General features: G+C 48.1%; 1 protein-coding gene across 2 annotated transcripts in view; it reads left to right on the top strand.

Annotated features, from left to right (window-relative positions):
* Window positions 1-21,610, top strand: part of LOC308350602 (alpha-tectorin) — a gene marked incomplete at its 5' end in the record, with an annotated part of 68,272 nt that overhangs the window by 33,421 nt on the left and 13,241 nt on the right. For both annotated transcript variants that reach the window (XM_080816061.1, XM_080816062.1), the window contains 4 exons: window positions 5,771-6,332; window positions 13,760-13,959; window positions 17,592-17,975; window positions 19,870-20,156. In XM_080816061.1, the coding sequence (XP_080672187.1) occupies window positions 5,771-6,332; window positions 13,760-13,959; window positions 17,592-17,975; window positions 19,870-20,156 (1,433 nt within the window). The remainder of the gene's footprint in view (window positions 1-5,770; window positions 6,333-13,759; window positions 13,960-17,591; window positions 17,976-19,869; window positions 20,157-21,610) is intronic.

The following is a 21,610-nucleotide window of genomic DNA, read 5'->3' as shown; positions in this document are numbered from 1 at the left end:
CTGCATTTTCTGCCTTGTGTTACGCACTCTTGGGCATTTAGGTATATGGACCTCTGAGACTCCTATGCTGTTTTCTGACCCAGTTATTTTCACAGGGAGACCACTGGGGCCTTGTGAACCCTTCCTCTCTTTTGTGCTGTCCCTGCTCTCTCTCTCTCGTGGTGGCTGATCCCCTGCTCTCCCTGAGTGTCTCCCTCCCTCGCTTCCTGCTGTCGGGCCAAAGGCCCTGATGGGTCAGCTCACCTTCCCGGCACGTGTCCTGCCCTGGCCTCATGGGATGTGTTCACGGCTAAAGGCATGAGCCACGGGCACCACACAGCTTGCTTCTTCCCCTGTAAAGTGACAGAGAGGGAAGGCAGTATTCATTTCCTGGGGCTGCCATCACAACATATCACAGACTAGGTGGTTTCAAGCAACAGAACGTTATTCTCTCCCAGTTCTGGAGGCTAAGAATCCAAAATCAGCTCCTAGCTTCTGGTGGTTGTAGGCGATCGTTGGCCTGTGACGGCGTCGCTGCAGTCCCTGCCTCGTCTTCACGGGGCCGCCTTCCCTCTGCACCTTCTGTTTCCTGGGCCGAGTCGTGCTCCCCCTTCAAGGACGCCAGTCTTTGGATATGGCACCCGCCCCCATCCAGTATGACCTCATCTTGACGTGATGCACCTGCAAAGACCCTATTTTCAAATAAGGTCGCCTTTACAGGTATCAGAGTGGTGTTGGGGGTTAAGACTTCAGCCTGTCTTTATTGGAAGTGACACAGTTCAACCCACAAGAGGGAGTGAGTAATGGGCACCAAGGAGGAATTGATTAAAGGCGTGGAGTGGAGAATGCTAACCAGGGTATGTCTGTCTTCCTTCCTTCCTTCCTTCCTTCCTTCTTTTTTTCTTTCTTTCTAGATTTTATTTTATTTTTTTAATTAAATATAAGGTATCATTTGCTTCAGGGACAGGTCTGTGAATCATCAGTCTTAGAGACAGAGGGAAAGAGAGGGAGCATGAGAGCACGAGCAGGAGGGATGGGCATAAGGAGGAGAAGCAGACTCCAGGCTCAGCAGGGAGCCCAACCCAGGGCTTGATCTCAGGACCCTCCGATCATGACCTGAGCTGAAGTCAGGCATTTAGCCTACTCAGTCACCCAGGCACTCCCAGAGTCCGTCTTTCTAAGTCACCCAGAAGTGCTTGAGCACCCTAAGTGCTCAAGCTGCAAACCGTGTATGGCTTGCAAATCTCTGACAGGCAGCTAGAGTTCAGGATGCTTGAAGGTTCTTTTCTTTGGGGGCCTGAGGGATAGATTTAGCATTTACTTTGAATTATTAATATGCATTACAGGATCTGCTTGTTCAATGATTTGCATTTGTTTTTCCCATGATGTTATTATTAGTCACCATCTCTCCCTGAGACAAGAATAATGACCATCACAATGACAACGTGCAATGAAGGGTTGGGGGAAACACAGCAGGGCCCCCCAGGTCACGGCTGGGGCTCCCAGAAGTGGAGGGGCCGTGGAAGTGTTTCCTGAAGCTGCAGGGTCCCTTTATGCCTCTGACCTTGCCTTACACTAAGAAGTACTGAAGGATGTAGGGAAACCACTAAGACAAGGGACGCTAGAAATAAACATGCTATCCCAGCGAGGTTTACAGGGGTGAGCAGCGGAAGGCGAGCCACTCCTAAGGGCACTGCGGCAGCCCACGTCTCAGCCAGCCACAGCCAGAGCTCTGCAGACACTTGTTGTCCCCTGCCGTGGCCGCTGGGCTTCAGCACAACCAGGTGTTTCATGGTCTAGGACAAGGGGAAGGCTGTCAGGATCCTCACAGCCAGTGTCTTTAGTCACTTACTGGCCATCCTGTGGCCACAAGAGAAGAGTGAGGGTTTGACCATCACCCCAGCTCAGGTTAGTTTGATGGGCTTATACTGAGGCCCATTCTGTGCCAAGCTCTGGGGCAAGAAGAATGAATCAGAAGTGACCTCTGTCCCAAGAGAACTCCCAAGAGTCTCGTGGCAGAGAAAGACGTGTTAGCAGGTTATGGGGATGTCATGGAAAATGCTCCAAAAATGTGCCATGTGGAGGGTCATGAGCACACAGGTTGCCTCCTCCAGCCTCAGGGGCCTCAGAGAAGGCTTTCTGGAAGAGGCAGCCCAGAGCTGAGCCTTTAAAGATTATGTCAACCAGGCTGAGAATGAGATAAAAGCATTCTAGGAAAAGAAAACAAAGTGTTTTCTTTGTGGGGTGAGGAGACCTCAGGACAGCTGGAGAAGCTATACACAAACATCAGGGCCAGTTGCATAAAGGAAAGGTCTCTGCTAAAAATCTGGTATGTGGTCTTATTCCTAACGCTTAGGTATTTGCAACACATGTCCTGACACTCATCCCCACGCCCTGTTCTCTTTCTCTCCGTGCCTTCCTGCTCCCTCCATCAGGCTCTGCCTCCATACCAGCCTCTCCCTTTCGGTGTCTCCTCTCCCTCTGCTTCCTCATTCCCTTCATTTGTCCCTTGCAGAGACAAGACAGTGGAGCTGGGATGGAGGTGGCATACATGGGCTTCAAAGGCAGAGAGAAGCCGAGTCTGCCCTTCTGAGTTGGAGGGGGTTCCTTTCTCGGGGCGCTCCTGGGCAGCGATAGAATCTGTAAGCCCTTTGGCTTGAATCTGGGCCTATTGCCTCCCTGCAAGGTCTGGCCTCCTGCTTGGCACCCCATAACCAAGGATACAGAATGCAAGGAAACTGAGGAGGAAAAGCAGGCTGGTACACAGAAGCATTTGGATGTACAGCTTTTAGTTTACTGGTGTGGGTCTTCCAGGCAGGCAGGAGTCCCCTCAGCCTCCACTTCCCTCCGTGACCTTGACATCCACATCCCCTGTGTTTGCACAGGACCCACATCGCCACCTCTGGGGCTCCTGGTTGAGAAATCTGTGCTCCCCAGGCACAGTCTCTCTCCTGTTCTGCCCTCCCGCACTCCTGAAATGACCTATCAGCCATCATCTTCCCCTCCTCCCTTCCAGGTACACAGAGACATCCCCTCCCCTCCATGGCCACTCACCACCGGTCCCTCTCTATTTTGCCCTCTCAGGGATCATGCTTGTCTGCTCTCTTCTCTCCCTCCTATGTTAGGTCCTTCTCTTCAACCCATAAACATGTCCATTCTAAAGCCAACCTTGATGCGCATTCACCGCCAGCTTCAACTCAGTCCCTCTCCTCCCCTTCCTTTCCAGGTTCCTGGGGAGAGAGATCTCCCTGGAAATCTGCTTCCATATCTCCAATTTGCTGTCGAACTGTGCCATCTGACTTCTGGTCTCCTCGCTCTACTCAAGTTCTCTTATGAAGGTCACCAGTGACTTCTTTTGTGCCAAGTGAGCAGGTCTTTGTCAGGTGTGATCTCATGGCCTCTGTCATGGATGACACTGCATACAAGGCCTTCCATGACCCAGGCCCTCCCCACCTCCCCATCTCCAGTACTCCCAAGGCCACATTTTTATGCTCTAACAGCACTAACTTGCTGCGGCTCTTCCTGCTTATCTCTCTAGTTGACTTGTACTTGGGCTGTGCCCTTTTCTCGGGATTCCTTGTTCTTCCTCTCATCCCTCCTTGACTGGCCGGCACTACTCATCCTTTAGGACCAGGTGTGTGTGTATCATCTCTTGCAGGCATGCCTGGTGCTGTCCCCAGGCTGAATCTGGTGCCTGTGCATCTACTTATTTTTATCATTGCTTTTATCAGGTGATGTTATTAGTATTGATTTATGGACTTCTCTCTGCCATGTGTCTGTGAGCGACTAGGGGAAGGGCCCTGTGTCTTATTCTAGCATTTAACACAGTGCCTGGCACACAGCGGTGCCAAATGAATAAATAAACGCTTCCTAGACAAATATTCATGGAAGAGGAGATAGTCGACTTGCAACGTGAAGGGTGAACATTGCCCCATAGAGAGGGAGGACAAGGGGAAGGGCATCATTGCTGGGTTAGGTTGGGTTCCCTAGAGGCAGAGTCTGAGCTGGGGATTCTTAGGAGAGAAGCCCCAGAGGAGGACAGTTCAGCAAGGATGTGGTCTGAGCTGGAGACCAGCTTCAGCCTGGGCCACCGGGAGCTCTGGCACATGACCTTCACACAGAGTTGGTCCTCTGGTCCCCTGTATGGGTTTGTCATTGGCCAAGGGCTACCCTTGGGGTAGACGGGGGCAGTGGAGTAGAGTCATAACCTTCCGGGCTTCCAGTCGGCCAAGACCACCACCCATAGTCAACGGTGATGGAGGATGAGGGCCCCGGGTAGGATCCAGAAAGAACCATCACACTTTCAGCAAAGGAAATGGCATGTAGCAAAAGACCGGCACAACTTGGTCCATCTGGGGAATGGCAAAGTGTTGGGTATTGCTGGACTAGGGGAAGTAAGTGAGTTGGGTCTGAGAGAAGTGGGGGCAGGTCCTGGAGAACCCTCTTTGGGATCTGCTGAGTGTATGAGACATTTGACTCAGGCTATAGAGAGGGTTTGAAGTATTGGATTAGTGGCTTTTAATTGCGTTAAAAGATGCTGGAGTGGCAGCAGTGAGTGAAGGGAGGAGAAGGGCATTATCAGAGCAGGGAGACCAGGTGGGAGAATATTCAGCAGTCAGGGTAAAGGTGGTGAGGGCCAGAACCACAGCAGTAGCAGTGTGGTTGGGGGGTGTCGGATAAGGGGGGGGGGAGATTAAGGTCAGAAGGGAAGGCATTTCTGGTCAGGGAGCAGTGTTAGAACACCCCCAGGGGAGCAGCCACCTGCCTCTCTGGAGAAGACGACCTGCTCTCCTGGCCCTCACAGTAGTCTTATTTTCTGTCACGTACCCACCCAGCCAAGGGCTATAGGATTTGGCTCATCTGAATCAAAATAGGGCAGTGCAAGGGCAATGCAGTTCCGGGGTTGTATGTTAAGGGATGTCCTTGTTTTACAAATAAAAAATATATGAGAGGAAACATGTGTCAAGGGCCCTCTCAGTATGAGGCATTGCGCTGGGCACCCGGCAGGGAGCGAGGAGGAAGGTGGATATAAAGATCAATAAAGTGTGGTTCCTGCCCTCAAGTTGCTCATGATCTTGTAGGCGAGACAGAAATGTAGACAACTGACCATGATGTAAGGCAGATTGTGATGGTGCTTGAGCAGCGGGGCCACACGGGCTTGATCTTGGCCAAAGGTGAACAAGAGCACAAATATAAATAACATTCTGGTTGCCCAGATGCGGGAGTGATTAATTCTCACCACAGGCTCAAACAGTCTTGCTTTATAGAAAAGGCGACATCCGAGCAGGGTCTAGGAGCAGGAGGATGGTTGATGGGTGAAGAATGGCATCCCAGGTAGGAGGGACAGCAAAGTCAAATCATTCCTCTGGGGGGAAAAAAAATCCCAAAGGAATGAATAAGTTGGGGTTTACCTAAAACCAATGCACAATACAGCTGGAAATAGGAACACTGGAGTTCTACAGTTTGGTATTTTAGTCTAAACTTTAATTGAATTCTTATTCCCCTCTCATTACTTTGGAGAAAACAGTTTGAACTCCTGGGGGAAATAATGCTATGTAAACAGAAGGCATCGAAATAAATAGGTGTATTAGTGCACAAAGGATAGTCATTTAATTCTGCTCAGATCCTAATAATAATAGTTGACTGACATAAATGACACTACTTGCCAAGATTACGTTCAACCTATTCCAACCCCCCTCTGGGGCTGCGGCTCTCGAGCCGGATCGTTCGGAGAGGTGGGTGTTCTCTGGGCCCACCACATTTCTCTACTGCAACCCTCTCTCTCCTGTAGGTCAACGATGAACGCTTATATCTGCCCCTGAAGCTGGGACAAGGGAAAATAAATATCTTTTCCTTTGGCTTCCACGTGGTGGTGGAGACGGAGTTCGGCCTCAAGGTCGTGTATGACTGGAAGAGCTTCCTGTCAGTCACGGTCCCCAGGAGCATGCAGAACAGCACGGTGGGCCTGTGCGGCCGCTATAACAGCAACCCCGAAGATGATCTGGAGATGCCCATGGGTCTGCTTGCTTCCAGCATCAATGAGTTCGGGCAGAGCTGGGTGCAGAGGGACACCTTCTGCCAGGTTGGCTGCGGGGATCGCTGCCCTTCCTGCGCCAAGGTGGAGGGGTTCTCCAAGGTGCAACAGCTGTGCAGCCTGATCCCCAACCAGAACGCCGGCTTCACCAAGTGTCACAGCAAAGTGAACCCCACCTTCTTCTATAAGAACTGCCTGTTTGACTCCTGCATCGATGGGGGCGCAGTGCAGACCGCCTGCAGCTGGCTGCAGAACTATGCCAGCACCTGCCAGACTCAGGGGATCGCCGTAACCGGCTGGAGGAATTACACGTCCTGCTGTGAGTCCTCCCCCGTCCCTCTCTCCCGGTACCTGGTTTCTGTGGGCGGGCCGGAAGTCCGATTCCGTAGAAGTCCACGGAGCAGAGCCCTCTCAGGATATATATGCATTTGGAATTGAGTTTGACCTCTGAAACAAGATACACAACCTCTCAGAGCCTCCATTTCCCTATCCATAAACTGGGAATAATAACCCTTTATTTCATGCGTTGCTCTAGAGAGTAAATAAGATCACCTACATAGAGCACAGAGCACCACAGATGGCATTTGGACTCAGCAAGGGCACAATACACTTTTAAGAAAGGACTAATGGGGGAAGAGTGAGTTAGTCAGATAGTTACTTTGTTCTAGAACCTCATGGGCCCATCATGGTGCTGGTAATTTACATGCTTTCTCTAAGCATGCTGTTCTGTTGGATTCATATATGTCATGTATCGGTCTTTGTGTTTATGAAACATAGCAGAATGTTAAAAGCACGAGAAAAAAAGAATTAGAGCCCCTGGATTCAAGCCTTGCTCTGTCCTTAAATGCTGGTGTGACCTTGGAGCAATTTGCTTTTCCGCCCTGGTTCTTAGTTTCCCCGTGATGATGCTTTGATAATGCCGCTGCCTTTACCCTTTATGCTACAGAAACATCCAGAGGATCAAATTAGGTAATTGAAAGCATAACACATTGTATGCATGCCAAGTGGTGTTGTTGTTATATTAATGGCTTGTTCTGAGCCAACCCCAGTGCTAAACACTTTATCAACATTATCTCGTTTATTCTCCTCAATAACCCAATTAGTCAGGAGAAACAGAGACTCAGAGGAGTTAAATAACTTGCCTAAGGTCATACAATCTCAGGATTCGACCTTCTCACCCCAAAGCTCATGCTGTCAACTCGTATACACTGTACTGGTGTGTTATGTACTGGAGTAATTCGCCTGCATCGAGCACATCATAATAGGAAAAGATGGGGTGGAGAAACCACTAGTGGTCTTTGGCCAGGCTGCCTCGGTCCATTTTCCCATCTCCATCTCATTAACAACAGCAAATCTCTTCTAGGCCTAGTTGTATGAAAAGCTTACAAATGGATGCTGAACGCACAGAACTCTGTATAAGTGACTCGGTGGGGGTCTCAGAAAATAAACTCCCTTTCCGCACTGAAAAAGAGGGGAATGTCGACGAAAACCCAGAAGCAGGGTTGTAGTTTAAGGCTCCCATGGCTGGTTTGCATTCCACACAAGGGGATTCATGTAGCTAGAAGGGGAAGGGCGGGAGGAAGTAGGGAGAGGGAGGGAAAGGTGCCAATACCATTTCAGCCAGGCTTGGTCCCTGAGTAAGAGGTTGTGGGGATGAGGCCAGCGGGAGTCACTGTCCAGACTAATTGGCCTCTGGTGACTCCAATGAAATAAATATGCTTATAAAAAAGTCAGGATCTGGATAAGTCCCCAGAGCTACTCTGGATTCATTGGGGTCAGCACCGTGGAGCCAGAGAGCTTGCCTTCACCTAAATCAGAAAACCAGGCTTTGGACCCAGGGAGCTAGATATGGTGTGGGATGGGGAACGCTGCTGGGAAAGAGACCAAGAGACCGCCTGCTTCCTCTTGAGACTTACAGTAAGGAGGCCTCTCTTCCTGTAGCCAGGTATGGTGGTTGAACTACTCCCTGGGTAGCTGGGATGGGAGTCAGGGCATAGTGGGTGCCAGAACCATTGCTCCTAGCTGCTGTGCACAGGGAAATCATAGACAAGAACTGTTTTTAGAGGGGGCTGATGTCATGAACACTCACGTTAAACGACAGGTCTCAATTTTTGTCACTCATGGTAAGGAAAAGGAATTGTGCTGGGAAACCCCTTTCTCACCCGGGAGGAAGACACTGCCCCTGCCTCTATCAAGCTTGGACCTATAGAACTAAAAACGGTGCAGGATGGGGACACAGTTTTGAAAAGGAAGACTCTTTAGGATACGAAGACCATTTTTTCTTGTTCTTCTGCCTCTCCACCAACACCACTTTCCTCTCGCCTCCTCAAAGTTCTGCACAGACATGGGTTGCCTCCTTTATATATAGTAATGGGGAGCTCTATCCAAGGCACTCAGAGCAGAGTCTGTCCTGCTTCACCCTCGGCCTTGGGCCCCATCCCTGCCTAGACCAGCTGCCTGCCAGCAGGGCTGAGGCTGGGAGGCATGAGGGTCAGTTAGACCTCCCCCGACCTTGGCATTTCAGGACGGGGCTAAAGATCCGAAAGAGAGCTCCTGGGGAGATAGATGCTGATAGTGACTGGGGGAAAAAAAAAGAAATGCTAAAATAAGAGAAAAAATTATACTTTAAAGAAGGTATGTGGGTGGGGATGGGGGGCGGGCGCAGTTGGAGGCAGCTGAGTTTTCCATTTTGAATTTCAGAAGCAGAGAAAAGCTGCAGGAGACTGAGTCCTAACTCGGGCATTCCATCTGAGAGACTGGTGAACACAGAAAGCCTGTCTTCAACAGGGCGGTTTGTAACCGTATGGAACGTGGTGGAATGTCTGAGAAGCGAGGGCAGGGTTCACGGCCCCCTGCCCCCCAGGAATTAATCCAATTCAACACTCACATGTCAAAATACGAGAAATGGTGTTTTCAGGAGGAAAACGGGATAATACAGAATGGTCTTTTAAATTTACCCCTTATTGGTGACAAGGCAGAGTGCTGCTGTTTTTCAACGAACGATATTGGCTATTCCTATCAAGGGGATAATTTATTAACCCAATTACCGTATTTGTAAATGCTTTGGAAAACTTCTTCATCCAAGTTGAACAAATAGGTTTAGACGGGGAGAGGGAGGTCTGTTGTCTTAATTACTAACCCCTCCTTAAAATTCATTCAGCTGAGTCTGTCCTTTCTTCAGCCCCTTCATGGGAGACTTAAATTAGCATTGTAGATGGTGAGTGAGCATACAGTGAGCCACAGGAGAGGAAGATCGTAAAGCCTAGCGGTGACTTGGCTCTGACTATGTGCCTAACACTATTCTAAGTGCGATATGAGTCCTCGCTCATATTCTCCACCCAGCCACCCCGTAAAGCAGGTGCTATTAATAGTCCCATTTTGTAGAGGAGGAAAGTGAAGCTCTGAGAAATGCTGAAACTTTCCCAAGGAAAGTGCTCCTTCCACTGGGCACTGCTGCCTCTCTGACCCTGGGCGGAGGTCAGAGGAGGACCCTGGGGACTGGAGACCCTCCGCCCCGACGCTGCATGGGGCTTACAGGACCTCTGCACAGGATCAGGTCCGTGGGGGCTGTCTTCCAACTTGGGTGGGCCACTGTGAGAATTAAGTGGGCTGATGTCTCATCATCCGTGCCACCCCGTGCATGACACCTGGCGAGTGCTCAGACAGAGCACACTCTGACACTCACACTGAGTGTCATTTTCATTTTCCCTTTTTTATTCAGAGTCCTGGATCCCAAGTCTGGTAATTAGGAGTTCTCTTACAGATTTCTCTGCAGATCCAATAAATTCTTCTCCTAATACAACTGTTCCCACTATAATAGCAGAAGCTGTCCTTGAAGTACCAGGCAGTGGACTAGGAGCTTTGCAAAATACACCTCATTTTCTCTTAACAACTACTTGATGAGGAAGATATTAGCTGCCCTTGACAGAGGTGGAAATGGGCTTCGAAAAAGTAGGTACCTACCCAGGTGATAGTGTTAGTTAGCACCAGATCTAGGGCTCAAACCAGTCAGCCCAATTCCACAGCCCTTGTCCACTGCATTGTACTGCATCATTTTTGGGGGCGATCCATGCCTCCTGCCCCCTGCCCCCAAGGCACAAAGGCTAAATCCATCAGTGTACTGGCCACGACAAGAGCCACATTCGTGACCACAGTGGAAATCCAAGGGTAGAGCCATCATCCTCCACAGTTCTCATACTTCATTGGGGTGGCAAAAATCAGTATTAGGAATTTTAAAGTTTGTTCTCAAGAATCTAATGTTTATTAATCCTACCTCCCCTGTTCTCGGGACTGTTTTGGGTGTCACAGAAGAATCCAAAGTACAAAATAGGTTAGAGTCTGGTTGGGGAAATGGGGCCAGCATACTTGGGACAATGAGCATTTCTAAAGAGCTGGTGTGTCTTCTCGGATATTAAAATGTATTGTAGAGCTTCAACAAAACCGAGTTAATGCTGGGACATGAATAGAAAGATCAACCAGTGGGAAGATGAGAAAAATCCAGAAATAGGCCCAAACACTAAAGAGAAATTAGTATTCCATAAAGCAGGCATTTCAAATTACTGGGGAAAAATGTATTCTTTAATAAATAGGCAAGGGACAAAGGACAAGTAAAAGGGGGAAATAGCTAAATCCCCACTTTACTTCTCACCCAAAAATAAAATCCAAACAGAATCAAGATCAAACATAAAAACGTCAGTTATAACAGTACTAGGAGAAGACAAAGGCATTTTTGTTCTCATGCTTGGTAATCTTGCAATAGAGAGGGCCTTTCTAAGCAAAATGCCCAAAGCGAGAAGAAAAGCCTGATAAATTTGACACCTTTAAAAATTTAAATTTCTATATGACAAAAACATAATCAAATACAGGTTCGTCCCCCCCAACCTGCCAAAAAAGAAGCAGCAATTTAGAAGCCAACAGTAAATACTTTGTAACACATGACAGACAAAAGTCTATTTTTAATTTTTAAAAAGCTTTTACAATGTAATACAGAAATTCAGCACCATAAAATGCACAGAGGACATGGAAAAGAAATTCACAGAGGAAAACATACAAATGGATTATAAACAAGTGAAAAGCTGATCAAAGAATGCAAACTAAGTAAGGATACAGTAATTATTTTCAATTTTTTTATTGTGGTAAAATATACAGAACATAAAATTTATGTTCTTAACTTTTTTAACTCATTTTTAAGTTCAGTGACATTAAGTACTCACATTGCGTATTTACATTGCTGTGCAACCTCCACCAACACCCCTCTCCAGAACTATTTTTATCTTGCAAAACTGAAGCTCTATGCCCATGAAACACTAACTCCTCATGCCCCACCCACCCAAGCACCTGGCAGCCTACTGTTCTGTTTCTTATGGCTATGAACTTGAAGACTTTGGATACCCCCTCTAAGTGGAATCACACAGCATCTGTCTGTCTGGGTAGCTTATTTCACTTAGCATAATGTCCTCAAGGTTCATTTATGCTGTGGTATATTGCAGAATGTCCTTCCTTTTTAAGGCTGACTAATATTTCATTGTGTGGATATACCACGTTGGCTTATCTATTCATCCATCCAGTGATGCTTGGATGGCTTTCATGTTTTAGCCATTGTGAAAAAGGTGGCTATGAACATAGGCATATAAAGGTCTCTCTGAGAAACTTTTTTCAAATATTTTGAGCATATATCTAGAAGTGGAATTGCTAGATCACATGATAATTCTATTTTTAATTTTTTGAGGAGCTGCTATATTGCTTCCCACAGCAACTGCACTATTTTCCATTCCCACCAAACGGGCCAAGGGTTCCAATTTCTCTGCACCTTTGCCAACACCGGCTTTTCTGAGTTTTTTAAATAGTAGCCATCCTACTGAGTGTGAGGTGGTTTTTCATGGTAGTTTTGATATTTATTTCCCTGATGATTAGTGATATTGAGCATATTTCCATGTGCTTAATGGCCATTCGTGTATCATCCTCTTTGGAGAAATGTCTGTCCAAGTCCTTTGTCCATTTTTTGAGTTTTTGTTATTGTGGTTGAGTTGAGTTTTACGAATTCTCTATATATTCAGGGTAGTAATCCTATATATATGGGATTGAGATATGTATATATTATATTTATGTATGACATTTAACCTTATGCATTTCTAAAGATCAGAGGTTTGGTGCTACACACTCAGCAAGGATGAGTGAAAATAAACCTCTTCATGTAGTGCTGGTAAGAGGATGAATTGGTGTAGCCTCTTTAGAGGGCAATTGGGTTGCATCTATCAAAAATTTAAACGTATGAACCCTTTGACCCAGTAATTCCACTTCCAGGATTTTATTATACAGAGTCATTTACTCATGAGGTCAAAGATATATGTCTACGGATGTTCACTGCAGCATCATCATAAACAGAAAATACACATACCAGGTAACAGTGCAAAACAGTAATTCAAGGGTAATGGAAGGAATACTGTCATGAAAAAGCAATGAGCAGGAAAATATGTATATTATGCTCCCATTCATGTGAAAAAATGGGAATGGAATACACACATGCATGCATGCGTGCGCGCACACACACGCCTGGGTATTTATATATGCATAGAAGGTTTCTAGAAGATTCTACCCTAATTTGTTACCAGAGGTTGCTTTTCTGTTGCACTTTTACTTGTATGGCTTCCATTGTCTACCACAGGCAGGTAGTACCTTCTAAATTAAATGTTTAAAAACCTATAGGTCATGGTGTTGGTTACATGAACCTATACATGTAAAATGCATGCCAAAAAAGTCCAATTTTACTATTAGGTGATATAAAAAATAAAATGTGCCCCAAATGTATACTGTATGTGGTATAGAGAAGTTCCCACATGACAGTACTTGTGCTTTTCATATACGTTGATTAAAATAATAGCTTCTATAGAACTTTCCAGCAAACCTGTCTTTAAAGATTGGCTAACACTGAGCGTTTACGTGCTAAGCACTGTTCCAGGCACACAGACTCACAGAATTCCTGCCCCCCAGGCCATGAAGTCGGTGCCGTAAGTGTGTGCATTTCACAGGGAAGGAGCTGGGCCCAGAGAGGCTAAGTAACTGGCTTCAGTGTCCTGCAGCTCGCCCCAGACGCCCGCTCCTCTCCAGGACCCTCACTGTCTTCCCCAAGAGCGTCCACACGCATCCGAAAATGGTAGAGCGTAGTTCACACCCACACGCACATGCGGCGCACACTTGCCTCCTCAGAAATCCAGGGGCTCGGGCACCCCGTTATGGACCGTTTATGCACTCCTGGTTTCGAAAAGATTCTGCATAAGTTCTGGGGTGAAGGCCAGTTGCCATTGGTGTAAGGTTGGGGGCGCTCTGCCAGCGAGAGGGGGCTCCCCCGCAGAGGGCACGAGGAGGGCACGCATAAGGGACAATGCGAGCGTGGAGCGCACCGGAAAGCGTGGGGGCGCCCGACTGAAGCCCAGAAGCGCGTGGCGGGGGGATGGGGCGTGGAGGCCGCAGGTCAGAGCAAGCCCCAAAAACAGGGCTGAGGAGAACACAAAGAGTACGGGAGGGAACCCCAGGTACCGCATCCCCTTGCGGCCCAACATTTAAGTGGGAGTGAGGCGGAGGGAGGCTTTCCGGAAGCAGAGGAGCCGCGGGAGAGGCTGCGCGCGCACTCCCCGCCGGGCTCCGCCTCCCCGAGCGCGGGAAGCCGCGGCCGCAGCGAAGGTGTGCGCGGTCCCCGAGAGGCGGCGGGGCCTGACGTGTGTCCTGTGTGTGCGCCTTGTGTTGCAGCCGTCACCTGCCCTCCCAACAGCCACTACGAGAGCTGCGTGAGCGTGTGCCAGCCGCGCTGCGCCGCCATCCGCCTCAAGAGCGACTGCAACCACTACTGCGTGGAGGGCTGCCAGTGCGACGCGGGCTACGTGCTCGACGGCCGGAGCTGCATCCCGCCGCACAGCTGCGGCTGCTACGCCGACGGCAAGTACTACGAGGTAGGCCCGCCCGCCACGTCCGCCCGCCGGCTCCCCGGGTTAGGGAGAGATGGTGCCTCTCTGCGGGGCCACGAGGTTCAGGGCAGGTCGGGTGAGGCCCCGGCTCGCGGAGCCGCCGACGCGGAAAGGCGCTGGGGCCTCCCTGCCCGCCTGGCCCCGGCCCCGGCGAGCCTCCCGCGCTGGCCCACGCTCTCCGCGGGCATTTGGGTCTCTGCCCCCGCCGTGCCTTCTCCAGGCCCTCCCGTTCCCCGTCCCGTGAATCTCGGTGAGCGCTTCCGAGGCGGCTGGGAATCCGACATTGTAGCTGTCTCAGCAGAGGACATTTTTAACTGGAAAATACGGCGCTCGAGGCCAAGAGGAATGGCCTTCCTTCTTCGGGCTACTGAAGCGCCGCGAAAGCGTGTGAAGGCCGCCATCTCCTCGTGGCCGTTTGTCACTCCGGGACCGTCCCCAGAGAGTTCTATCTGGACTGTTCAGTGCTGTTGCCCCCACCCCCTCCTGCCCTCCGCTTCCCTTTCTGGGGGGGCGCTTCAGCGGAGAGCTGAAGAAGTCGCCCTTCGCAGACATCACTCCTTAAAACCTTCCGTGACAGCTCCCTGAATCATGCACGTTCCGTGCTTTGAAACCTTTCTTTATGTGCCCTAATACCAAGCTAGAAAAGGCCTTCCCTGGAGAAAGTGCTTTGTCTGTGGTCCTGCCTCAAGCCGGGTCTCTGCTTCGGTGACGTGCCCGTCTTCTGCTGGCGAGGAGACAGGTAACAACTGCAAGTACCGAGTATCTGCTCGCGCAGATCTCGGTGTTGGAGGTGCTGCCGGGGACGACAAAGCATGTCCCCCGCCTTGAGGAACTTGAACGTCTGTTCAGGAGAAACAGGCACTTTAAAGAACAAGAGAACGATGACAAAATAACACATCAACGAGTGAAAAATCACACCCTACAGAACTCATCAATTTTAAATGAAACAGAATTGCAGCACTTAAAAAAAAAATCTAATTGAAACGTCTGGATTGGAAATAAATTAGGCAAAAAATAATGTCTCTTTTTTGTAAAAATGTATCACCTCGTTCAAGAACCACCAGGTTGAATTTATTCTGAGAGTAAATAAAAGAGAGGGAATGTGGAGGTTGCTTTAGGTTCACGGTCAGTGGGAAATCGGCTTCAGTGTCCAAAGACAGAAGCAGAGCAGAAGATTAGAAAACAATCAGGGAAGACTTCCGGGGAGAGGTGGGTTTAGCTCTTAGAAATACTGCCTATTTGAAAGGCAAAGACAGAACACATGAGAAAAAAATAAGAAGACGTTCCTTTTCTCATGGTCTCAGAGGAGAAATAACCAGACTCAAAGCTGAAAAAGCCCTCTTGCAATCTCTGCTCCCTGGTCCGGAGACTTTACTGGCATGTCTGCATCCATTAGGGGTGCCCTGCCCCCCTCAGCAGGGATGTGGGGTGTCTGTGGCATCATGGAATGGAGCCGGGTTTGAGCATCACTGAAGCACACCGCTGGTGGTGGGGCACTGAGCAAACTGTGTCATTGCCCTGAGCTTCGGCTGCCCCATCCATGAAATGTGGCTACTAATACCAACTCCGTACGGTTGTTGTACAAATAATGTCCGCCAGGTGCCTCACCTTGTGCCTGGCACCGAGCAGCCCAATGATCGGGAGATGCTATTGTGTTTGTTGTTTTATTCCCTTGAGTAACATTTTGTCAATAAAAAAAAAAAATCCAGACATGTTAATGAAATGATGCATATAAAAGCCCTTGGAACACTTAGGAAACGCAGGTACAGCTCTCCGAGGCTATTAGCACTATAAACATGATTATCCGATTTTCATCAGTCCGTGGGATTTGACAACGGTTTCTATCTGGGAAGTAGCAAACTCACAGAACAAATAATCCACATCTCCTTGCCACCATTCAAACAAGCTTGGGGGCCTGTTTATACAACACATTTCTTTGGAAATAAAGGGAGAACACATCTAGCCATTAGCGTGTAGGGTAATCACCCAGCTGTCATTGCCAGGTCTAATTAAGGTAAAGAAAGCCGCACTGGGCCCAGTGACTCCCCTGTGAAGCTAGCTTCATGATCAAGTTCTCCTGTGGGATGAGTTATTTATCCTTTATCATATCCACATATGCCAGGTTATTTTTCTCTTTCTGCCCATGTAATGTCTGACTTCTTATCAGAGAGAGGCCAGACCATCCACTCAATTATTCTGCAAATCTGATAAGAGAAATGAAGTCAATTTGCAAGGCGGCTGGCACCCGAAATATTTTTCAGGTCTGGAAGGAGGGAAGACTTGGTTCCAGGAATGAGTTTACTTTGAGGATGAAAGAAATAGCAGTGGCATCTTGACATGCACTGCACTGGGGAAATTTGTCCTGGAGATCTCGTTCTCTATCTATTTACCTTCAAATCCGAGTCATATCTGTTTGTCATAGCCGGAATTTTGATAAGTCTATCCTTGAAGCTGGGAACAGTGACCAGACAGAAGCAGAGGCCTTCTTGTGCCTAGTTCAAACATCTTCTCTGAAGAGTGCTGTTCTGGTCAATTGAATTAGTGCCTACCCTGCGGTCTTAGGACCACGTCTACGTGTTGAGACCACACCCCACCTGGACAATCATGACCAATTTCCAGCAGTTCCCTGGAGTTCTCAATCTAGAACAAGGGCAAGTTCAAGAGCACAAACTCCACCAAGTACAATTGGGTCTGCAGATGATTGCTTGTTTGGGGAAGAATAGGAAATTATAGGCTGCCACCATGGGGGATAGGCATTGCTACAGGTATTTTATGTAACTATATAATTTCTCACCTTCTCAAGGAGGATGAGTGGCTCTTCTCCAGTAAGAACAGTAGCTACAATTTATTGAGTGCCTACGCTATGCCTGGAAACATGCCTTATAATTTAATCTTCACAGTTGCCCTGTAAGACTGTATTATTACCTCCAATTGAGGGCTGAGCCAAGGAAGGTTCTGGAAGGCTGGTAGTGCTCCTCAGGGTGGACACGGAGGGTCCAGGGCTGGGACTGAAACCCAGAACCTTCCTGTTCTCTAGATTTCTCCCTTCAGAACACGAAGGAATGGAGGTCCTTGCCACTGCAGTAAAATCCAAGTAGATAGGTATAAAGAGAAAGTTTGGAATGGCCGTACTGAGCAAATGTTGAAATGACTCATCATAGGAATTGGTTATAACTTTCTTTTAACCTATTTAAGAGACGAAGGGGCAGTTTTATCATTCTTGAGCGAACTGGAATTTCATCCTCGAAGTGGAGCCGGTTCTTGGCGGGACTAATTTCCCACCAAATATTTTTCCTTTTCACTTACTTCCACTAACAGCTAGACATTTACAGGTTGCCTGTGCTTAGTTCTACAATCCAGCTGTATACGATTCCCAGGTTCTTGACTAAAACCAATAAAGACTAACTTGTATGTTGTCTGGCATCTGAGTGGCGTGGAGCTAATATCACGTTTGCATGGAAGCAGCCCCCCTCCTGCTCCCTGTTGCAAATTCCAGACCCCTTGGAAGGAGGCTAGCCCAGCCGGGAACAGGGTCCGGCTGCAGGGGCACCCCTGGGAGGGGGTAGGGCCCCGCCCTGCGCACCGCCCGGATTTAACGCCCGCGGTCTCTCTTGCAGCCCAAGCAGCTGTTCTGGAACAGCGACTGCACGCGGCGCTGCCGCTGCTTCCGTCGCAACCTCATCCAGTGCGACCCGCGCCAGTGCAAATCGGACGAGGAGTGCGCGCTGCGCAACGGGGTGCGCGGCTGCTTCAGCACCAAGACCTCCTACTGCCTGGCTGCCGGCGGCGGTGTCTTCCGCACCTTCGACGGCGCCTTCCTCCGCTTCCCCGCCAACTGCGCCTTCGTGCTGTCCACCATCTGCCAGAAGCTGCCGGACATCTCCTTCCAGCTCATTATCAACTTCGACAAGTGGTCGGCGCCCAACCTCACCATCATCTCGCCCGTCTACTTCTACATTAACGAAGAGCAGATTCTCATCAACGACCGGAACACTGTCAAGGTGATGGGCCTGTCATTGATTCTTAAGACATGTACCTGAAGGAGGCCTTGGCTAGGGGGCGTTGTGGTTTTCCCAGACAACGCAGTGCGAGGATAATAGATTGTTCCTCTGCATATGCCCTCCACAGATGACCAGATTTTCAGGAATGAAAGTCTAAACATTCCGCAGGTGTGAGAATGGGCCCTGTTCTGTCCTTTGCTGACCATTCTGGGACCAGTAATGACTGCGCGGGTGCTAATAGAATCTCAGGTGATAAGTCAGCTTTGACTCTGCATTAATTTCCAAAAAGCATCTTGTTTGTTTTTAAGAGCCTTTAGAAGTACTCTTGGCTCTGCTCAGCTGTACCAAGACAAGCTCTTTCATTTCTGCTATCCTTTCTAAAAGCCAGGTGAAGGCAAGCATTTGCCTATAAAAATAATGACCTCGCTAAAAGCCTGATGGAGCATCCCCCACTATCAGAGGGCTCCATGATGACATAGCAAATGAAAGAAAATGGGAGGCTGAAAACTGGGATTTCTCTTAGGTTGGCCCTTCCTTAGCCTGGCTGGCTGGCTCTGGTGAATCTTAGACTGGCAGATTAAATAAATGTGGATCTCCCACCCACCCCCATAACCCATATGGGTCCCCAACTTGGATTCCTCCCACCCCTTCCAGGTAAAGTATAATCTGCTCTGATAAACTACTGAAAGCCACCTCAGCCTCTCAGCTAAACCAGGCTGCTCACAAGCCAGCGGACCCAGAAGCTGGAGTCGGTCCCCAGTGCTAGGATTCCAGCTGGGGAGGGGCAGGTAGAGAGCGAGGACACACACATTAATGTTTTCCAGAATTAAGCGTTATTGTGTGTATTCTGCTGTCTGCCACCAGCTCAGATAATCACGCATGGAGTGTATCTCTGTTTGAAAAATCATCAGATAGCTCAGTGTCCACCGTTAGGCAAAAGAACTGGCAGTATTTTGCAGGCTTCAAAGGAAGAGTCTGGATTTTAATAAATAATAAATAAATAAAAAGCTGCTACTGTTTTTGACACTCCAATTCTTCTTATAAATTGGCCCACATAGACACAACTGCGTTGCTCCCAAATACAGGAGCTAGAAAGTCAAAATGACCACCCGAGAGACCAAAACTGACATTATTGCTGAATAAAATACTCCAAGCTGGCTAAAATGGTAAAGAATTACATTTTCTAAAAGGCTTCTGCTTTTTTTTTAAGAATCAAAAGTTACTAATAACCAGGAGGGAAAAAAATCAATTTATTTGGTAAGGACAGGAAAAGCACGTTATGTTCTATCCTAAGGGCTAAGAAAAGAAACTGTCAGAAAGTAGGAGAATGATGAATGCAGAAAATACTGTGCCTATAGGACCTTTGGGGTGGGGAGGACCTCTAGCTTGGACATTATACACAAGAAAACAGTAAACATGGCAGTGATCCCCAGATTCGTTTTAACTGTGTTAGACATTCCTTAGCACAGGATGGGGATTTCATTTCAGTAATTGGTTTATGCTGGGGAAGGTTTTATACAAAAACCCAGCTGTTTGTGTGGATTGTACTTTTGTAATGTTTTCTTATCTTTCTGCCTTCATGTTTTGCTGCTTTGGGGGGGACTGTGGATAGTATGATGAGTAAATGCCCTTAAATTCTAGGGCAGTGTTCAGCAAGCTACAGAATTTGACCAAATCCACTTGCTTCCATTTTTTTTTTAAATAAAGCTTTATTGGAATGCAGCCTTGGTAATTTAATTATATATTGTCCATGGCTGTTTTCATGCCCTGAGGTCAGAGTTGAGTAGCAACAGAGATCGTATAGCCCACAAAGCCTAACACATCTGTAGTGGCCCTTTATAGTAACAGCTGCCAACCCCTACTATAATTTACTTTCTTCCCCCCACCCCCATAGGTGAATGGCACACAAGTGAATGTTCCATTTATAACTGGGCTGGCAACCAAAATCTACAGCAGTGAGGGGTTCCTGGTGATAGACACCAGCCCCGACATCCAGATCTACTACAATGGTTTCAATGTCATAAAAATCAGCATCAGCGAGAGGCTGCAGAACAAAGTGTGTGGCCTCTGTGGCAACTTCAATGGGGACTTAACCGATGACTATGTGACCTTGCGGGGGAAGCCAGTGGTGAGCAGCGTGGTGCTGGCCCAGAGCTGGAAAACCAATGGCATGCAGAAGAGGTGAGAGTTCTAGCAGCTAGACTCTGTGTCCCCACATCTTCCCTTTGTCCATGACAGGTGTTAATGAGGAATGTGCTCTCATAGCATCACCGCTCTTCTGCTGCAAAGAGTTGAGCCCCAGGTCTCTGGAGTTTTCATGAGACAAATAGACACATCAGAGGCCTCAGTAATTTCTTGAGCAGCAGAGGAAGGAATTGGGCTTCAATGATATGTTTCCGAGTCTTCACATCATCTAGCCCTTGGCCAAACAGAAGGGGGTACCCAGGATTAAACACTGAGGTCTTGGCCAGCGGTCCCCTGGAAGAGGAAGAGCTATCCCTTGCTCCCCAGCGCTGGGTCTAATTGTGTGCCCATGACTTTCTCCAGAAGGCTTGGCTGAGGTTGTGCAGGTAGAGGTTGGTGGAGATCAGGAAAGTCTTCTCAAAAAAACAGAAGTCACTGAAGTTATTATGAGACCCCCTCTCTTGCCAGCTGAAATAGAGTAAGTTAAACAAGTTATTCCAAAGGTGCTTAATTCAGATTACCTTGGAGCTGCTGAATTTTGTTACTCTATTTCTGGATCTATAGATATGCTTCTTTTTCATAGTGTTTCTTTGCTTGTGTAATGGCTCCACCCCTTGTACTTTAGCATCAGCTAAATTCCCAGGTAGGGAATGACGCAGTTATAAGGGAAGTACTATATCATAAATAAGACAATCCTGAATTATAGGACCCAGAGCTGGGAAAAAACCTCAGGCAGGGGTACCTGGGTGGCTCAGTGGGTTAAAGCCTCTGCCTTTGGCTCTGGTCATGGTCCCAGGGTCCTGGGATCTGAGCCCCGCATCGGGCTCTCTGCTCAGCAGGGAGCCTGCTTCCCTTCCTCTCTCTCTGCCTGCCTCTCTGCCTGCTTGTGATCTCTGTCTGTCAAATAAATAAATAAAATCTTTTAAAAAAACAACAACAACAAACCTCAGGCAATATCTAGTCCAGTCTCTTCCTTTTCTAGGTGAAATGGAAGCTAGAGCAGAATGAGTTACATGAGGGGCCCTGGAAGTAGCCAAGTCCAGAATCTTCTCCTGAGGAGTTACAACTCTTTTTGAGCTTCTCCTTTCCTCCCTTTCTTCTTCCCTCCTTCCCTTTCCTTCCTTTAAACTATTTCAGCTGGATACCAATTTTCTCGTGATGGTTTTGCTGTTGGTCTCTGATAGCTGTGTGGGAAGTGCTTTAGAAGGGTTCTAGACAGCTGTTCTACCAACTATGGGTATTACTATTATTGATTAATAATAGTAACTCTCATTATTATTATGGTTGTGATTGGTTACTATATCAATACCTGTTCATGGTTATCAATCCTATCAAAGGTGAACGGTTTTCGTATCAACATCTGCCTTTTATCTGACACGTTGGCCACCAGCCCATTATTTTCGTTTACCCTCCCTTCTCCCGGTGATAGCAACAATAGGAATTACATGTTG

This window comes from Martes martes, assembly GCF_963455335.1.
Source record: "Martes martes genome assembly, chromosome: 10".
Lineage (NCBI taxonomy): Eukaryota > Metazoa > Chordata > Mammalia > Carnivora > Mustelidae > Martes > Martes martes.
Note: the sequence above shows the minus strand (reverse complement) of the source record. Positions and strands in the feature narration are given on the sequence as shown.